Source organism: Nycticebus coucang, chromosome 14 (genome assembly GCF_027406575.1).
Source record: "Nycticebus coucang isolate mNycCou1 chromosome 14, mNycCou1.pri, whole genome shotgun sequence".
NCBI classification, from domain to species: Eukaryota; Metazoa; Chordata; class Mammalia; order Primates; family Lorisidae; genus Nycticebus; species Nycticebus coucang.
Window position 1 is genome coordinate 7442978 of NC_069793.1, and position 17735 is coordinate 7460712.

Here is a 17735-nt window from a genome sequence, read left to right on the forward strand (position 1 = left end):
CACCACTATTATTCAACACAGTGCTAGAAATCCTAGCCAATGCAATCAGGTAAAGAACGGTATCAAGAGTATCCAAATGGTGACAGGAGGTCAAGCTATTGCTCTTTGCTGATGATATGATCTTTTTTTTTTTTTTTTTGAGACAGAGTCTCACTATGTCGCCCTTGGTAGAGTGCTGTGGCATCACAGCTCACAGCAACCTCCCTCCAGCTCTTGGACTTAAGCGATTTTCTTGCCTCAGCCTCCCAAGTAGCTGGGACTACAGGCGCCTGCTACAACGCCCAGCTATTTCTTTTTTGTTGTTTTTGCTGTTGTCATTGTTGTTTTAGCTGGCTCAGGCTGGGTTGGAACCCACCAACTAGCCTTGGTGTATGTGGCTGGTGCCATAACCACTGTGTTATGGGTGCCAAGCCAGATGATATGATCTTATACCTAGAAAACCCCAAGGATTCAACCATTTGACTCCTCAAAGAGAACAAGAAATACAGTAACATTTCAGGTTATAAAATCAACATACACAAATTAGTAATCTTTATATATGTCAACAACAGCCAAGCTGAGAATCAAATCAAAGACATAATACCTTTCACAAAGAAAATGAAATACTTTGGAATATATTTAACAAAGGATGTGAAGCATCACTACAGAGAGAATTATAAAAAAACACTGAGAAAAGAAATAGCAGAAGATGTTAACAGATGGAAGAACATACCATGCTCATGGCTTGGAAGAATCAACATTCTTTAAATATCTATGCTAACTAAAGCATTCTACAGATCTAACGTAATCTCCATTAAAATACCAACATCATACTTTGAAACTCTTGAAAAAATAGCTATTTTGTATAAAACCAGAAAAAAAAAAAACGAAAAGCCAACCCCATTCTACAAAATAGGAATAAACCTGGAGGCATCACTTTACCAGACTTCAGGTTATATTACTAATCCATAGTGATCAAAACAGCATGGGACTGCCATAAAAATAGACCCTGAGATCTAAGGACAAAACAGAGAACCTTGAGACAGAACCAGCCTCCTATAGCCACCTGATCTTTGACAAAACAACAAAACCATACAGCGGGGGAAAGAATTCCTATTTAATAAATGGTGCTAGGAGAACCAGTTAGCCACATGCAAGAGACCTGCACTTCTCATTGCTTACAAAAATTAATTCACAGGGCAGCACTTGTGGCTCAAGGAGTAGGGCGCTGGCATCCTCCATATGCTGGAGGTGGTGGGTTCAAACCCAGCCCCGGCCAAAAACTGCAAAAAAAATTAATTCACAGTGGAAGATTTAAATCTAAGACACGAAACTATACAAACACTAGAAAATAGTGTGGGAAAAACTCTTAGTATTATTAGCCTATGGTTAAGAATTTATGAAGACAACCCCACTGGCAACTGCAGCAACAACAAAATATCAGAATCTATAAAGAACCCAAATCTACAAGAACAAACAACCCCATTAAAAATTGGGAAAATTGGGCGGCGCCTGTGGCTCAGTGAGCAGGGCACCGGCCCCATATGCCGAGGGTGGCGGGTTCAAACCCAGCCCCGGCCAAACTGCAACAAAAAAATAGCCAGGTGCTGTGGCGGGCACCTGTAGTCCCAGCTACTCGGGAGGCTGAGGCAAGAGAATCGTGTAAGCCCAAGAGTTAGAGGTTGCTGTGAGCTGTGTGATGCCACGGCACTCTACCGAGGGCCATAAAGTGAGACTCTGTCTCTACAAAAAAAAAAAATTGGGCAAATTGGCTTGACACCAGTGGCTCAAGAGGCCACATATACCTGAGCTGGTAGTTTCAAATCCAGCCTGGGCCTGCCAAAAACAATGATGGCTGCAACCAAAAAATAGCCGGGTGTTGTGGCGGGCACCTGTAGTCCCAGCTACTTGGGAGGCTGAGGCAGGAAAATTGCTTGAGCCCAGGAGCTGGAGGTTGCTGTGAACTGTGATGCCACGGCACTCCAGCCAGGGCTATAGTTTGAGGCTCTGTCTCAGGAAAAAAAAAAAAAAAAAAACTGGGCAAAAGACATGAACAGAAACTTTTCTCATGATGAATTTTTAAACTCTATTCATGCATGAATAAAAATGTTAATTGGATTAACAATTATTAACTTAATTATTTATATAACTTATAAATTATTATATAACTTTTTTGAGACACAGTTTTACTTTATCATCCTCAGTAGAGTGTCATGGCTTCGTTGCTCACAGTAACCTCCAACTATTGGGCTCAGGCGATTCTCTTGTCTCAGCCTCCTGGGTAGCTGGGACTATAGGCGCCCACCATGATGCCTGCTATTTTTTTCAAGACAAGGTCTTGCTCTGGCTCAGGCTGGTCTCCAATCCATGAGCTCAGGCAATCCATCTGCCTTGGCCTCCCAAGTGCTAGGATTACAGGCATGAGCCACCACACCTGGCCAAAATTATTATAACTTTATTATTATTACTATTAACTTAATAATATTAAAGTTCTCAATTTTTTCTTGTTGTTTTTTTTAAGTCTTTTTCTTTTTTTTTGTTTTGAAGAAAGTCTCACTCAGTCGCCCTGGGATAGAGTGCTGTGGCATCAGAGCTCACAGCAATCTCAAACCCTTGGGCTCAAGTGATTCTTTTGCCTCAAACTCCCAAGTAGCTGGGACTACAGGTGCCCACCACAACACCCAGCTATTTTTTAGAGACAGGTGTCTCACTCTGGCTGAAGCTGGTCTTGAACTCCTGAGTCAAGCCATCTGCAAGCCTCAGCTCCCAGAGTACTGGGACTACAGGTGTGAGCCATCATGCCTGGCCCTTGTAAGTCTTTTTCATCCTTACCTTCTTTCCACCTGGCTTCTCCACAGTGAAAACTTCACTCCAGATTTGAATCCCAGTGGTTTCTGGGTCAGAGCCCCCTCGCCATGAAAATCCTGTTAATGGTTCTTCTGGATCACCCAACCAATTTGAATGGCCACCTTCCTTCTACAGAAGAAATTAGAAATTTCCATTAATTCTTAATAAATTTTACACAAGAAAGATAATCCATGAGCCTACTTTGCTTTTTTATACACAAAAGTCTCATTTTCTGATTTTTTTTTTTTTTTTTGAGACAGTCTCACTTGGTCACCCTCAGTAGAGTGCCATGGTGCACTTAGCTCACAGCAACCTCAAACTTTTGGGCTCAAGTGATTCTCTTGCCTTACCCTCCCAAGTAGCTCAGACTACAGGTGCCCTCCACAATACCCAGATTTATTTTTTTCCAGTTTTTTTGGCTAGGGCCAAGTTTGAACCCACCACCTCCAGTATATAGGTCTGGCACCCTACTCCTTGAGCCATAGGCGCCACCCTACCCAGCTATTTTTTAAAGATGGGGTCTCACTCTTGCTCAGGCTGATCTGGAACCTGTGAGCTCAAGCAATCCACCTGCCTCAGCCTCCCAAATGCTAGAATTATAGGAGTGAGCCACTGTGCCCAGCTCATATACTGATTTTTTCTTTTTTTTTTTTTTTTTTTTTGCAGTTTTTGTCCGGGGCTGGGTTTGAACCTACCACCTCCAGTATATGGGACCAGCACCCTACTCCCTCTGAGCTATAGGTGCCACCCCTGATTTTTTTTTTTTAAGAGACAGTCTTATTTTGCGACTCACACTGGAGTGCAATAGCATCATTATAGCTTGCTGCAGCCTCAAACTCACAGGCTCTAACAATCCTCCCACCTCAGCCTTTTAAGTAGTAGATGGGACTACAGATATATACCACCACAGCTGGCTAATCTTTTTAAGAGATGAGGTCTTGCTATCTTGCCCAAGCTGGTCTTGGACTTCTGGCCTCAAGCAATCCTCCCAGTTCTACCTCCCAAAGTACTGGGATTACAGGCATGAGCCACTGCACCCAGCCTCATTTTCTAATTTGAAAAGAAATAATTCTAACTTACCTGAGAATATAAGTATCGCAGCATAAAGTCCAGAATGAAGGACTTGCCCTTTCTGAAGGCACCAGCCACTGACACTACCACCACATCAAGATCTCGGATGTGGTCCTGCAAGAGGATGCTGGCCAAGGCTTTTTCTTCTAGCTCAAAAGAATGTTGGTCTTTGTGAACCAAAACAACCTGCACTGGACCAGGCTTGCTGTTCTCCATGGCATCACCTACGTTGACATAGTAAAATAAGTTAGTTTCAAACATTTTTTAATATATGTATTTTTAATATGAAGAGAACAAAAAACATATTAAAGAGGACACAAAAGCACTAACCATAAAACAAAATGACAAATTAGACTTCATTAAAATTAAGAATTTTTGTTTGGGCTGGGCGTGGTGGCTCACACCTCTAATCCTAGCACTCTGGGAGGCTGAGGCGAGTGGATTGCTTGAGCTCATGAGTTCAAGACTAGCCTGAGCAAAAGCGAGACTCCATCTCTACTAAAAATAGAAAAACTGAGGCAAGAGGATCACTTGAACCTGAGCTGGAGGTTGCTGGGAGTTGTGACACCACAGCGATACCCAAGGCGATAGCTTCAGACTTTGTCTCAAAAAAAAAAAGAATTTTTATTTATTTCACAAAAGATGCCAATAGTAGAATAAAAATACAAGCCACAGACTAGGAGAAAATATTCACAAAACCTATTTCCAAAGGACTTAACATCCAGAATCAATACAGAAATCTGTAAGAAAAAAATTAACATTTAAAAATTATTGTTATAGAGATAAGGTCTCACCATGTTGCCCAGGCTAATCTCAAATTTTTGGCCTCAAGTGACTCTTCCACCTTGGCCTCCCAAAGAGCTGGGATTATAGGCATGAGCCAAAGGGCTCAGCCTCCAAATTTTTTAAATAATAATAATGGATAAAAGACTGTCAATAGGCACTTAACAAAAAAAAAAAACCCACATAGTCAATAATCATATGAAAAGGTGCTTCCAAATTATTTATCAGAGAAATATAAATTAAAACCACAATAAGATGCCACTACCTGCCCATCAGAATGGCTAAAATTTACAAGACCAACAATATTGACTGTAAGAAAGGATGTGGATCAACTGGAAATCTCATACATGCTGATAAGAGTACAGGATAATGAACAGGATAACCACTTTGGAAAACTGTTTGGCTTTATCTATGAAGATAAATTCCACTCCTAGGTATGCACCTAAGAAAAATAAATGCATATGTCCACCAAAAGACATATATGCAAGAATGTTTTGTTTTGTTGAGACAGAGTCTTACTTTGTCACCCTGGGTAGAGTGCCATTACATCATAGCTCACAGCAACCTCCAAGTCCTGTGTTAAAGTGATTATCTTGCCTCAGCCTCCCAAGCAGCTGGAACTACAGGCACTGGCCACAACGCCCAGCTTTTTATTTATTTATTTATTTTTTTTTTTAGATAGAGTCTCAACTTTGTCACCCTTGGTAGAGTGCTGTGCCATCACAGCTCACAACAATCTCAGATTCTTGGGCTCAAGCGATTCTCTTGCCTCAGCCTCCCGAGTAGCTGGGACTACAGGCACCTGCCACAACACCTGGCTATTTTTAGAGATGGGGTCTCGCTCTAACTCAGGTTGGTCTCAAACTAGACAGTTTAGACAATCTGCCCACCTGGGCCTCCCAGAGTGCTGGGATTACAGGTGTGAGTCACCACGCCCAACCCGCTAGCTATTTTTAAGAGACGAGTCTCACTGTGATAGAGCAAGAACACTGTCTTTAAAAATAAAATGTTTAAGGAAACTTTTAAAATCCAAGACCTAAAGACCTCAGTCTTTCATACAAAAGAACTAATAGAAGAATTTATTCAGATTTCAGGGATAAGCCACAGTGTTAAGTATTGTGCAGCACACAAAGAATTACAGAACAAAGTCCTGATTGTGGCAGAGATGGTTGGCCATCCCCCCCAATGGTCACTTCTTCACTTGCTAAGTAACAGATCTTTAGCTGAGCATATACCTGCCCAAAACAGACACATTTACAACCCAAACTACAGCTAAGATACGGCCAGGTGACTAAGTTTTGGCCAATAAAAAGTGTCTGGAGGGCAGCACTCCAGCCCTATATGCTGGAGATGGCAGGTTCAAACCCAGCCCTGGCCAAAACCTGCAAAAAACAAAAAAAAAGTGTCTGGAAATGGCACAGGCAACTTCCAGGTGAGGCATTTCCCCCTGCCTGCTGGCTGGATATAGAAGTGGGAGTGAGTCACCCTGGGCCAGGCACATGAGGGCAACACCCTAAGAATACTGGAGCAACAAGAGGCAGAACCTAGAACTTGGTTAAGCAGAACTGCCAGACGGGTTCACTTTTATATGAAAGAAAAATACATGTTGGCTTGGAGCCCATAGCCCAGTGGTTAGGACGCCCCACATACACCTGGGTTGGTGGGTTCAAACGTGGCCTAGGCCTGCTAAACAACAATGACAACTACAACAAAAAAAATAGCCAAGCGTTGTGGCAGGCACCTGTAGTCCCAGCTACTTGGGAGGCTGAGGTAAGAGAATTGCTTAAGCCCAAGAGTTTGAGGTTGCTGTGAGCTGGAATGCCATGGCACTCTACCCAGGGCAACATGAAACTCTTGTCTTGGAAAAAAAAAGAAAGGAAAAAAAAAACAAAAGAAAAATACATGTTTATCCATATAAATCACTTATTTGGAGATACTTTCAGATACAGCCAAACCTAGTAAACAATATAGTCTCCCAGGACTGTACAATAGTTCACAGTAGATCTTTCAATTTAATCTATTTCACTAGTATAAATTTACTGAGCAGGCCAGGTGTGGTGGCTCATGCCAGTAATCCCAGCATTTTGGAAGACAAAGGCAGGAGGATTTCTCAAGTCCAGGAATTCAAGACAAGCCTAGGTAACAAAAAGACCTCCTTCTCTGGGTAGCACCTGTAGGGCACCAGCCCCATATGCCAGAGGTGGCAGGTTCAAGCCCAGCCCCGGCCAAAAACTACAAAAAAAAAAAAAAAAATCCCCTTCTCCACAAAAAAGAAAAAAAAATTTTTTTTTTATTATTGTTGCAGTTTGGCCAGGGTTGGGTTTGAACTCACCACCCTCAGTATATGGGACCAGCACCCTACTCACTGAACCACAGCCACCACTCTTAAATTTTTTTTTTTGAGACAGAGTGTCACTATGTCGCCCTCGGTAGAGTGCCGTGGCGTCATAGCTCACAGCAACCTCAAAGTCTTGGGCTTAAGCGATTCTCTTGCCTCAGCCTCCCAAGTAGCTGGGACTACAGGTGCCCATGAAAACACCTGGTTATTTTTTGTTGCTGTTGTTGCAGTTGTCATTGCTCTTTCAGCTGGCCCAGGCCAGGTTCAAACCCGCCAGCCTCGGTGTATGGGGCTGGCGCCCTACCCACTGAGCTGTCTCAAAAAAATAAAAAAAGTTGAATTATTGGTGATGTGTACAGTTCAAAATAATTTTTCCTTTACATAGGCCCAACCTAAAAGAACACTGTCAGTGAACACAGTGGATGTTGATAACTGTTTATACCACTGGTGTGAGAAGACAGACAGGATACCTGCACTCCTCCAACTAAGCATAGCCCGGTGCTCTTCCTGTGTTCTTGGGTACTGTTTTACAGGAAGAAAGAGGAAGAGATGAGTAAAGACTTTTTCTTTCTTTTTTTCAATTATCTTCAGTAGTCTTCAATTCCTCTTGAAGTGCAATTTATTGTGCACAGCTGTATACTTTTGTAACAGGATTATTCCATCTTGTAGCCTGTATAACCTTATCTTCCATGCCTGTTGCTATACATCCTTAAGGTTGCAGCCCCTCAACTGTGTTATAGTACACATCATCATTCATTTTATACTTATTTTGTGCCTATTATGTGTCCTTACATTCATATTGCTCAGAGAACTTTATATATGTATAATAAACTTCATATATGTATTTATGTATTATATGTATGTGTGAATAAGAGGGTACTCTATTGCCCAGGCTGGAATGTAGTGGCATTATCATAGCTCGCAACACCTTCAAACACTTGGGCTCAAGTGATCCTCGTGCCTCAGCCTCCCAGGTATTTGGGACTACAGGCACATACTACCATAACTGGCTAATTAAAAATTTTTGGTTATTTGGCTCGGCGCCTGTAGCTCGAGAGGCTAGGGCACCAGCCACATGCACCAGAACTGGTGGGTTTGAATCCAGCCCGAGCCTGCCAAACGACGACGACTGCAACCAAAAAATAGCTGGGCGTTGTGGCGGGCGCCTGCGGTCCCAGCTACTTGGGAGGCTAAGGCAGGAGAATCGCTTAAGCCCAGGAGTTGGAGGTTGCTATGAGCTGTGATGCCACAGCACTCTACTGAGGGTGACAAAGTATAACCCTGTCTCAAAAAAAAAAAAAAAGACAGGGAGAAGATGATTACATGGAAGCTATATAAGGGTGGGAATTTTCATCTCCTTTGTTCAGTGCCATATCCCCCAAGTTTCCAAAATAGTGCCCACACTGAGCATGCAATCAATAAATATTTGTGCAATAAACATAAACACCACCACTTAGTCACAGTATGACCACCAGAGAAATTTGTAAACACTGGAGTCTCCATTTATAAACCCAACACTCATCTCAAAGCATGTTTGAAACACATTACAGACTCAATGAACAGTTTCTACTTCTCACATTCCTGTTTTCACTGAAACCTTGTATACATGTATGCTATTATTCTAATTACAACATTATCACATTGTGATTTATCACTCAGACTGGGAGCTCATAGGTAGCAGAGAAACTGTCACAGCCGCAGTATGTAAGAAAGAGACTAGTTTCCTAGTATTGTGAACACTAAACTCAGTCATAAATGAAAGCACCTCAATAAAATTTTCTTCCCTCCCCCCTTCCATTCTCTTCCTTCCCTGTCAAACTCCCTAAAGGTATGTCTTCATCCACTTGTTATAATATCCATTCCCTTCTGAACGCCTTGCATCTGGTTTTCATTTCAGTCTCTCTGTTGATAATACTCTTTTATCAAAAGGCCTCTTGATTCTCATTCAACCTTACCTCTCTGACAAAACACAATTGCTATCCACTTCTAAAATTTAAAATCTTTGGATTCAATGAAAGTGCATGTTCCTAGCTCCTGGTTCACTTCTAGCCTCTTCATCATCTTTTCCCTGTTCTTTTTCCTCTTACAGCCTCCTATGGATATACACCAATGCTCTGCTTCGGGTTTTTTTTTTTTTTTGAGATGGAGTTTTACTATGTCACCCTCGGTAGAGTGCCGTAGTGTCACAGCTCACAGCAACCTCAAACTCTTGGGCTGAAGCAATTCTCTTGCCTCAACCTCCCAAGTAGGTGGGACTACTGGGGCCTGCCACAACACCTGACTATTTTTTGTTGCAGTTGTCATTGTTGGTTAGCTGGCCCAGGCCAGGTTTGAACCCACCAACTTTGGTGTATGTGGCTGGCACTGTAACCACTATGCTACAGGCACCAAGCCTGTTTTGTTGTGGGTTTTTTTTTGAGACACAGTTTTAAGCTGTTACCCTGGGTAGAGTGCTGTGGCATCATAGCTCACAGCAACCTCTTGGACTCAAGAGATCCTCTTGCCACAGTTTTTCCATATTTTAGTAGAGACAGGGTCTCGCTTGGGTTCACGCTGGTCTCGAACTCGTGAGCTCAAGCAATCCACCCACCTCAGCCTCCCAGAGTGCTAGGATTACAGGCGTGAGCCACAGCACCCAGCTGATTTGTTTTGTTTTGGTAGAAAGCACAATGCAATGGAGTTCTGCGGTAGGAAAGAGAGGTTAGGCACACTCTCCCCAGATTCAGTCTTCTGCAGTTCTCATTCATTTCCTCAACGAGCACTTTATTCTTATAATTTCAACTATACCTTTTTTTGGTTGTTTTTTTTTTTTTTGAAACAATTTCTTGCTTTGTTGCCCAGAGTACAGTGGTGTCATCATAACACAATGCGACCTCAAACTCCTGGGTTCAAGTGATCCTCCTGCCTCAGCCTTCCCAGCAAATGAGACTACAGGCATGCACTACTGCGCCTGGCTAATATCTTTGCATTTTTTGTAGACCTGCCTCATCCTCCCAAAATGCTAGGATTACAGCTATAAGCCACTGCACCTGGCCTATACCCTCTATTTTGATGACTGACACAACCTCACTAGATCTCTAACCTGCATATAGTTCAAACGTACAACTGCCTAAGGGACAGATTCACCTACTCACTCTCAGGGGAGTAATCTTTGTAAATATATGGACCTAAGAGTTAGGAGACAGGTTCCTGTTCTAGCTTTACCTGATCCTGGGTGTGTCTAGTCTTTTTTTTTTTTTTTTTTTGTAGAGACAGAGTCTCACTTTATGGCCCTCAGTAGAGTGCCGTGGCCTCACACAGCTCACAGCAACCTCCAACTCCTGGGCTTAAGTGATTCTCTTGCCTCAGCCTCCCGAGTAGCTGGGACTACAGGTGCCCGCCACAACGCCCGGCTGTTTTTTGGTTGCAGTTTGGCTGGGGCCGGGTTTGAACCCGCCACCCTTGGTATATGGGGCCGGCGCCTTACTGACTGAGCCACAGGCGCCGCCCTAGTCTTCAGTCTCATTAGTAAAATTAGTCAAGTGGTTAGCCTCTAGCAACCCTTCCAGTGCTAACATTTTACAAGTCCACATTTAGTATTCTCAGAGTGGATCCTTAGCCACTCTACTTCTCTCAAATCTCTCAAAGCCTCTACATTTCCCCTGGCTCAATCTTCCATATGGAACATATCACCAAATCCTATCATTTCTTCCTTCCAATGATTTAAGTTTCTGTCTTGGCAAAGGTTGCTATTTTGAAAAAGCAGTTATGTGCAGGAGAAAGGGCTTCCCTAACAGGAAGCCCAGGATTTTGTGCCCAATTTTGCACTGACTTTACCAACATAAATAAATCATTTTACTGCTTTGTCTCCATTGCCTCTACAAAATCAGGCAAAAGCTATTTTTTAGCTCTAAAATTCAATGACTCTTGAAAAACTGCAAATTTCCTGGATATCTAATTGGCCAAACTTGCTAGGTAACCTATTGATCCCTTGACTTAATTTCAATTGTGCAGGACTGGCTAAAGCAAAATTGAAATTTATGATTATAAGAACATTAAAATAATTTGTTCAGCAAGGATCCATACAAAAGGTTTGGGGTTTATACATTCTGTTTGGGGCTTTGGGGGAGGGGGAAGTTCCCCATTAATTTCAGTGAAATTACTCCTATTTCTTAGGAATCTTAAACTCTGAAGATCTAATTTCAAGGGATGGTACCAGAAATATCAGTTAAGCAGTAACCTTACATGTCTTGTTCCTTTAGAAAAACAATTATTTTCCCAGGTCTAAATCTGCATACTGGGCTTGGCACCTATAGCTCAGCAGCTACAGCACTGGCCACATACACCAGGGCTGACAGGTTTGAAGTTAGCCCGGGCCTACTAAATAACAATGACAGTTATAGCCGGGCATTGTGGCGGATGCCTGTAGACCCAACTACTTGGGAGGCTGAGGCCAAAGAATCGCTTAAGCCTAAGAGTTTGAGGTTGCTGTGAGCTGTGACGCCACAGCACTTGACCGAGGGCAACAAAAGGAGACTCTGTCTCTAAATAAATAAATAAATATATATATATGCATATTGCAACAATAAGAGTTAATGCTGTATTACACTACATTCACATATATGAATATGGATAACAGATGTGACATTTTCAAACATAAAGATAACAGCCAGATCATAGTCACATCTGCCATCCAAATACATACAAGGGAACTCAAAACCTGTATTTTGGGGGTTTTTTTTGAGACAAGAGTCTCACTATGTCGCCTTTGGTAGAGTGCCTCAAACTCTTGGGCTTAAGCAATTCTCTTGCCTCAGCCTCCCAAGTAGCTGGGACTATAGGCGCCCACCACAACACCTGGCTATTTTTTGTTGCAGTTGCCACTGATGTTTTAGCTGGCCAGGGCCGGGTTCAAACTTGCCACCCTCAGCATATGGGGCTGGTGCCTCACCCACTTAGCCACATGCGCCACCCTCAAAACCCATGATTTTTCTTTTGGTAGAGACAGAGCCTCACTTTATCACCCTTCGTAGAGTGCCGTGGAGTCACACAGCTCACAGCAATCTCCAACTCCTGAGCTTAGGCAATTCTCTTGCCTCAGCCTCCCAAGTAGCTGGGACTACAGGCCCCCACCATAACACCCAGCTATTTTTTGTTGCAGTTTGGCCAGGGCCAAGTTTGAACCCGCCACCCTCAGTATATGGGGCCGGCGCCTTACTGACTGAGCCACGGCACCACACAAAATTCAATTGTTTTATTTAATTTTTTTTTTTTTTTTTTTTTTGAGACAGAGTCTCGCTTTGTCGCCCTGGGTAGAGTGCTGTGATGTCACAGCTCACAGCAACTTCCAGCTCTTGGGCTTAGGCAATTCTCTAGCCTCAGCCTCCCAAATAGCTGGGACTATAGGCCCCCGCCACAATGCCTATTTTTTTGTAGCAGTTTGGCGGGGGCCAGGTTTGAACCCGCCACCCTCGGCATATGGGGCCGGCGCCCTACTCACTGAGCCACAGGCGCCGCCCCAAAACCTGTCTTAAAGAGAAGTGAGTAGCAGCAATATTGTGTCATACTGTCAATTCTGATTACGGCCATTCCCTCTTATCTTTGGTTTTGCTTTCCACAGTTTCAGTTACCCAAGGTCAATCATGGTCCCACAATATTCAACAGAAAATTCCAGAAATAATTCATAAGTTTGAAGTTGCATGCAGTTCTGAGTATCATAATGCAATTTTTCACCATCCTGCTTGGGACATGAATCCTCGCTTTGTCAGCATGTCCATGCTGTACACACCACCAGCCCATCAGTCACTTAGTAACCCTCTCATCACCAGATTGACTTAGTGTGCATACAGTTCAGTACTACCCATGGTTTCAGGCATCCACTGGGGTTCTTGGAACTTATTCCCCTTAGGTTAGGGTAGAAATACTGCATTGCTTTACCTAGTTCATGATAATACTGCATTAGCTGAAGATAGCTGTACAAAATGTTGAAGGTAGTTGGCTAATAATTACAAAGTATTCTAGGGCGGCACCTGTAGCTCAGTGGGTAGGGCATCGGCCACATACACAGGGGCTGGTGGGTTGGAACCCAGCCCAGGCCAGCTTAAAAAAAAAAAACCAACAATGACAACTGCAACATCAAAAAAATAGCCAGGTGCTGTGGCAGGTGTCTGTAGTCCCAGCCACTTGGGAGGCTGAGGCAAGAGAATTGTTTAAGCCCAAGAGTTTGAGGTTGCTGTGAGCTGTGATGCCATGGTACACTACCGAGGGCAACAGTGAGACTCTGTCTCTACAAAAAAAAAAAAGAATTCTATAATGGCTTATGTGGATGCTACAACACTTTGCATAAGGTATTGGTTTATCCTTCACTTTGGTCATAACACACCTTAATCCAGACTAACCAACAGGATTAATAATGGGCCTGTTCAAATCTCTATGGTACAGTTAAGTTCTCACTTAACATTGTAGACAGCTTCTTGGAAATTGCAACTTTAAGCAAAACGACTATTATGAAACCAGTTTACCATAGGATAATTAACATTAAACCAGCGTTAAGTTCCTATGTATATTTCTGGTCACAAAAACATCAAATTAAAACTCAAAACACTTCCAATATTAAACACTGAAATAAATGTAAGCTATACAGACAGTTAAGAAAGATAAATAAAGGCGGTGCCGAGAAAGCCATTTTGTTCTTCGGTGGTTTTTGCAAGGGGATCTGAAGTCAATTTGCACCGAACTATCACCTGGAATTGCTGCAGTTCCATTTTCAATTTCACGATGTTTTTCTTGGCCAAGAACGCACTAACTTGTCTCCAAGTTCAATACATTCAGCAAACAATGGCAAGGGCGAGCCACCAGAAACGAACACCTGATTTTCATGATAAATATGGTAATGCTGTATTAGCTAGTAGAGCCACTTTCTGTATTGCTGTATGGACATATGCAGTGACACAAATTGGAATAGAATGGAACCTGTCCCCTGTTGGCAGAGTCACCCCAAAGGAATGGAGAGATCAGTAATCATCCCAGCTGGTGTAATACTGAATTGTTTCAGAACCAACTCATAATTGATGCCAAGTAAAAGCACTGTGTACCCATTAAAATATGGCATTATTGAAATAAAGTACATTTGAAACCTTCAAAAAAATAAATAAATAAATAAGGCGGTGCCCATAGGTCAGTGATTAGGGCGCTCACCACATACACCAAGGCTAGCAGGTTCAAACCCACCCCGAGCCAGCTTAAAAAAATGACAATTGCAACAACAAAAAAAATATCCAGGCGGTGCCTGTGGCTCAGTGAGTAGGGCGCCGGTCCCATATGCCGGAGGTGGTGGGTTCAAACCCAGCCCCGGCCAAAAACCACAAAAAAAAAAAAAAAAAAAAAAAATATCCACACATTGTGGTGGGCGCCTGTAGTCCCAGCTACTTGGGAGGCTGAGGCAAGAGAATCACTTAACCCCAAAAGTTTGAGGTTGCTGTGAGCTGTGACACCACAGCACTCTACCCAGGACGACAGCTTGAGACTCTTGTCTCAAAAAAAAAGATTAATAGGGGCGGCGCCTGTGGCTCAGTCGGTAAGGCGCCGGCCCCATATACCGAGGGTGACGGGTTCAAACCCGGCCCCGGCTAAACTGCAACCAAAAAAAAAAAAAAAAATAGCCGGGTGTTGTGGCGGGCGCCTGTAGTCCCAGCTACTTGGGAGGCTGAGGCAAGAGAATCGCTTAAGCCCAGGAGTTGGAGGTTGCTGTGAGCTGTGTGAGGCCACGGCACTCTACCAAGGGCCATAAAGTGAGACTCTGTCTCTACAAAAAAAAGATTAATAAAAACAAGAATTATCGGAGGCACCTGTAGCTCAGTGGGTAGGGCACTGGCCACATACACTGGGGCTGGCAGGTTCAAACCCGGCCTGGGCCAGCTAAAACAATGACAACTGCAACAACAACAACAGCCAGGTGCTGTGGCAGGCTCCTGTAGTCCCAGCTACTTGGGAGGCTGAGGCAAGAGAATCACTTAAGCCCAATAGTTGGAGGTGGTTGCTGTAAGCTGTGAGGCCACAGCACTCTACTGAGGGCAACATAGTGAGACTCTGCCTCAAAAAAAAAAAAGAAAAGGTGGCGCCTGTGGCTCAACGGAGTAGGGCGCCGGCCCCATATGCCAGAGGTGGCGGGTTCAAACCCAGCCCTGGCCAAAAACTGCAAAAAAATAAAAAAAAAGAAAACAAGAATTACCCAAGTTTTGGTGAATCAGTGAGTGATGGCAGTCCTACTGGTAGTGGTTTAAATCAGGAATAAATCAAGGTAGTGGGTTAATCAAGGAATAAATGTTCACAAAGAGAAAATTCTAAGGAGCACCTCCTACCATCATGCAGTTCAAAAACAACCAACCATAGGCCAGGTGAGGTGGCTCACGTCTGTAATCCTACCATTTTGGGAGGCCAACAGCAAGACCCTATCTCTACAAAAAAAAAAATGTTTTTATTAGCAAGGTGTGGTGACACATGCCTGTAGTCCCAGCTACTCAGGAGGTTGAAGAAAGAGGATTGCTTGAGCCCAGAAGTTTGCGATTACAGTGAGCTATGATATTAAGCCACAGCACTCTAGCCTGGGTGACAAAACAACACCCTGCCCCTCCATCCACCCAAAGAAACACAATGTGGCAGGCTTTCATACCACATCACTTACTGTCATGGGTCTGTATGATTATCATAGACTCCATGAGTTTTCATTTTATTATAATTTGTTGTTACTCATTCATTTTCCAACTCATTTATTCCAGGTCAGGGTCTCAGATGGCAGAAGACCGTCCAAACAGCTTGGGAAACCAGGCAGGAACCCATGTGGAACAGGACACAATGCCATCACAGAGTAATTCACATACTGCCCTATAATCATTCAGACTAGGACCATTTAGACGCACCAATGCAGTTAACATGCACATCTTTGGGATGTGAGAGCAAGCAGGAGGACCTAGAACAAACCTACACAGACATGAGGAAGTGTGCCAACTCCACAAAGCAACTCCAGCTGGGAATCAATTTTTTTCATCAGTGTTACAACAAAACAACACTAAACAAAATGGCACTATTGGAGGACCTGCTTTTATTTCATTCAACAAACTAGCTCTGTACTAAAATGACAAAGACAACCTAAGTAGAATGAAGTTGAAAGACTAACAGGTGAAATTATTGCTTAACTCTGGATTTTTAAAGGCCTTTAAAAAAAAATAGTTCTCGTCTGTCACTCAGGATAGAGTGGAGTGGTGCAATAATCATAGCTCACTGCAGGCTCAAACTCTCGCGCTCAGGTGATCCTCTCACCTCAGCCTCCCTAGAAACTGGTACTACAGGTGCGTGCCTCTGTACCTACTGGCCTTAATTTTTTTTCTTGAGACAGAGTCTCACTTTGTCACCCTTGATGGAGTGCTGTGGTGTCACAGGTCATAGCAACCTCAAACTCTTGGCTCAAGCAATCCTCTTTCCTCAGTTTGTCTGTCTTTTTTCTTTTTTTTTTTTTTGAGACAGAGTCTCAAGCTGTCACCCTAGGTATAATACCATAGAGTTACAGCTCATAGCAACTTCAAACTCTTGGGCGTAGCTGGTACTACAAGCACCCATCACAACACCTGGCTATTTTTTTGGAGGAGGGAGAATTGCTTGAGCTCAGGAGTTCAAGACTTGCCTGAACAAGAGCAAGACCCCAACTCCTAAAAAATGGAAAAATCCAGCTGGGTGCCGGGATGAGCACCTATAATCCCAGCGGCTTCCAGAGGCTGAGGCAGAGGGATGCCCACAGCCCAAGTCTGAGGTTGCAGTGAGCTATGATGCTATTACACTCTGCTCAGGAGCATAGGGTGGGACTCTGTCTCAACAAAAACAACAAAAAGTAGATGAGACTATTAAACCATAGTCGGCCTTTTCAGTCCTATAGAAAACACAAATTCTAGGGCAGCACCTGTGGCTCAGTGAGTAGGACACCGACCTCATATACTGAGGGTGGTAGGTTCAAACCCGGCCCTGGCCAAACTGCAACAAAAAATAGCCGGGCGTTGTGGCAGGCGCCTGTGGTCCCAGCTACTGGGGAGGCTGACAAGAGAATCGCCTAAGCCCAGGAGCTGAAGGTTGCTGTGAGCTGTGATGGCACAGCACTCTACCAAGGGCAATAAAGTGAGACTCTGTCTCTACAAAAAAAAAAAGAAAAGAAAACACAAATTCTAGGAAAAAAGGTTCAGCATAAAAACATTACAGGGAAAAAAATTAAACGTTCCCTCAAATGTGAGAAGATAAACAGGTATAAATTCAATGAAACTAGTTGATTGAAAGTAGTTATTATTGCTATTTCAGAAAATTCACATGAAATTAAGCCAATTAATTTGACAGTGTAGACCAGAGTTTCTTGGCCTCAGTACTGCTGACATTTGGGGCTGGGTAACTCCTTGTTATCAGTCAGCAACACTTATCCTTCACTTTTGTCATAACACACTTTAATCCAGACTAACCAACAGGATTAATGGGCCTGTTCAAATCTCTATGGTACAATTAAGTCCTCACTTAACACTGTGGACAGCTTCTTGGAAACTGCAACTTTAAGCAAAACAACTATTATGAAACCAGTTTTACCATAGGATAATTATCATTAAACCAGAGTTAAATTCCTATGTATATTTCTGGTCACAAAAACATCACAGACTTATAAATTAAAACTCATCAGTGTTGTAACAAAACAGCACTAAACAAAATG

General features: G+C 43.1%; 2 protein-coding genes across 2 annotated transcripts in view; one reads left to right on the forward strand and one right to left on the reverse strand.

Moving 5' to 3' along the window:
- ATL3 (atlastin GTPase 3) overlaps positions 1–17735 on the reverse strand; it is a 68767-nt gene that overhangs the window by 44465 nt on the left and 6567 nt on the right. Inside the window, exons 2-3 of the mRNA XM_053560595.1 lie at positions 3907–4121; positions 2812–2955 (exon numbers count right to left, since the gene is read on the reverse strand). Coding sequence (XP_053416570.1) covers positions 2812–2955; positions 3907–4113 — 351 coding nt within the window. The 5' untranslated portion in view covers positions 4114–4121. The remainder of the gene's footprint in view (positions 1–2811; positions 2956–3906; positions 4122–17735) is intronic.
- Positions 13679–14144, forward strand: LOC128564791 (cytochrome c oxidase subunit 7B, mitochondrial-like). The gene has a single exon (XM_053560597.1). It carries the CDS (start codon positions 13775–13777, stop codon positions 14015–14017), a length of 243 nt encoding a protein of 80 aa, XP_053416572.1. The 5' UTR covers positions 13679–13774; the 3' UTR covers positions 14018–14144.

Excerpts from the sequence above, each read along its gene's own strand:
- LOC128564791 (XM_053560597.1), top strand. The coding sequence starts at position 13,775 with ATGTTTTTCTTGGCCAAGAACGCACTAACTTGTCTCCAAGTTCAATAC.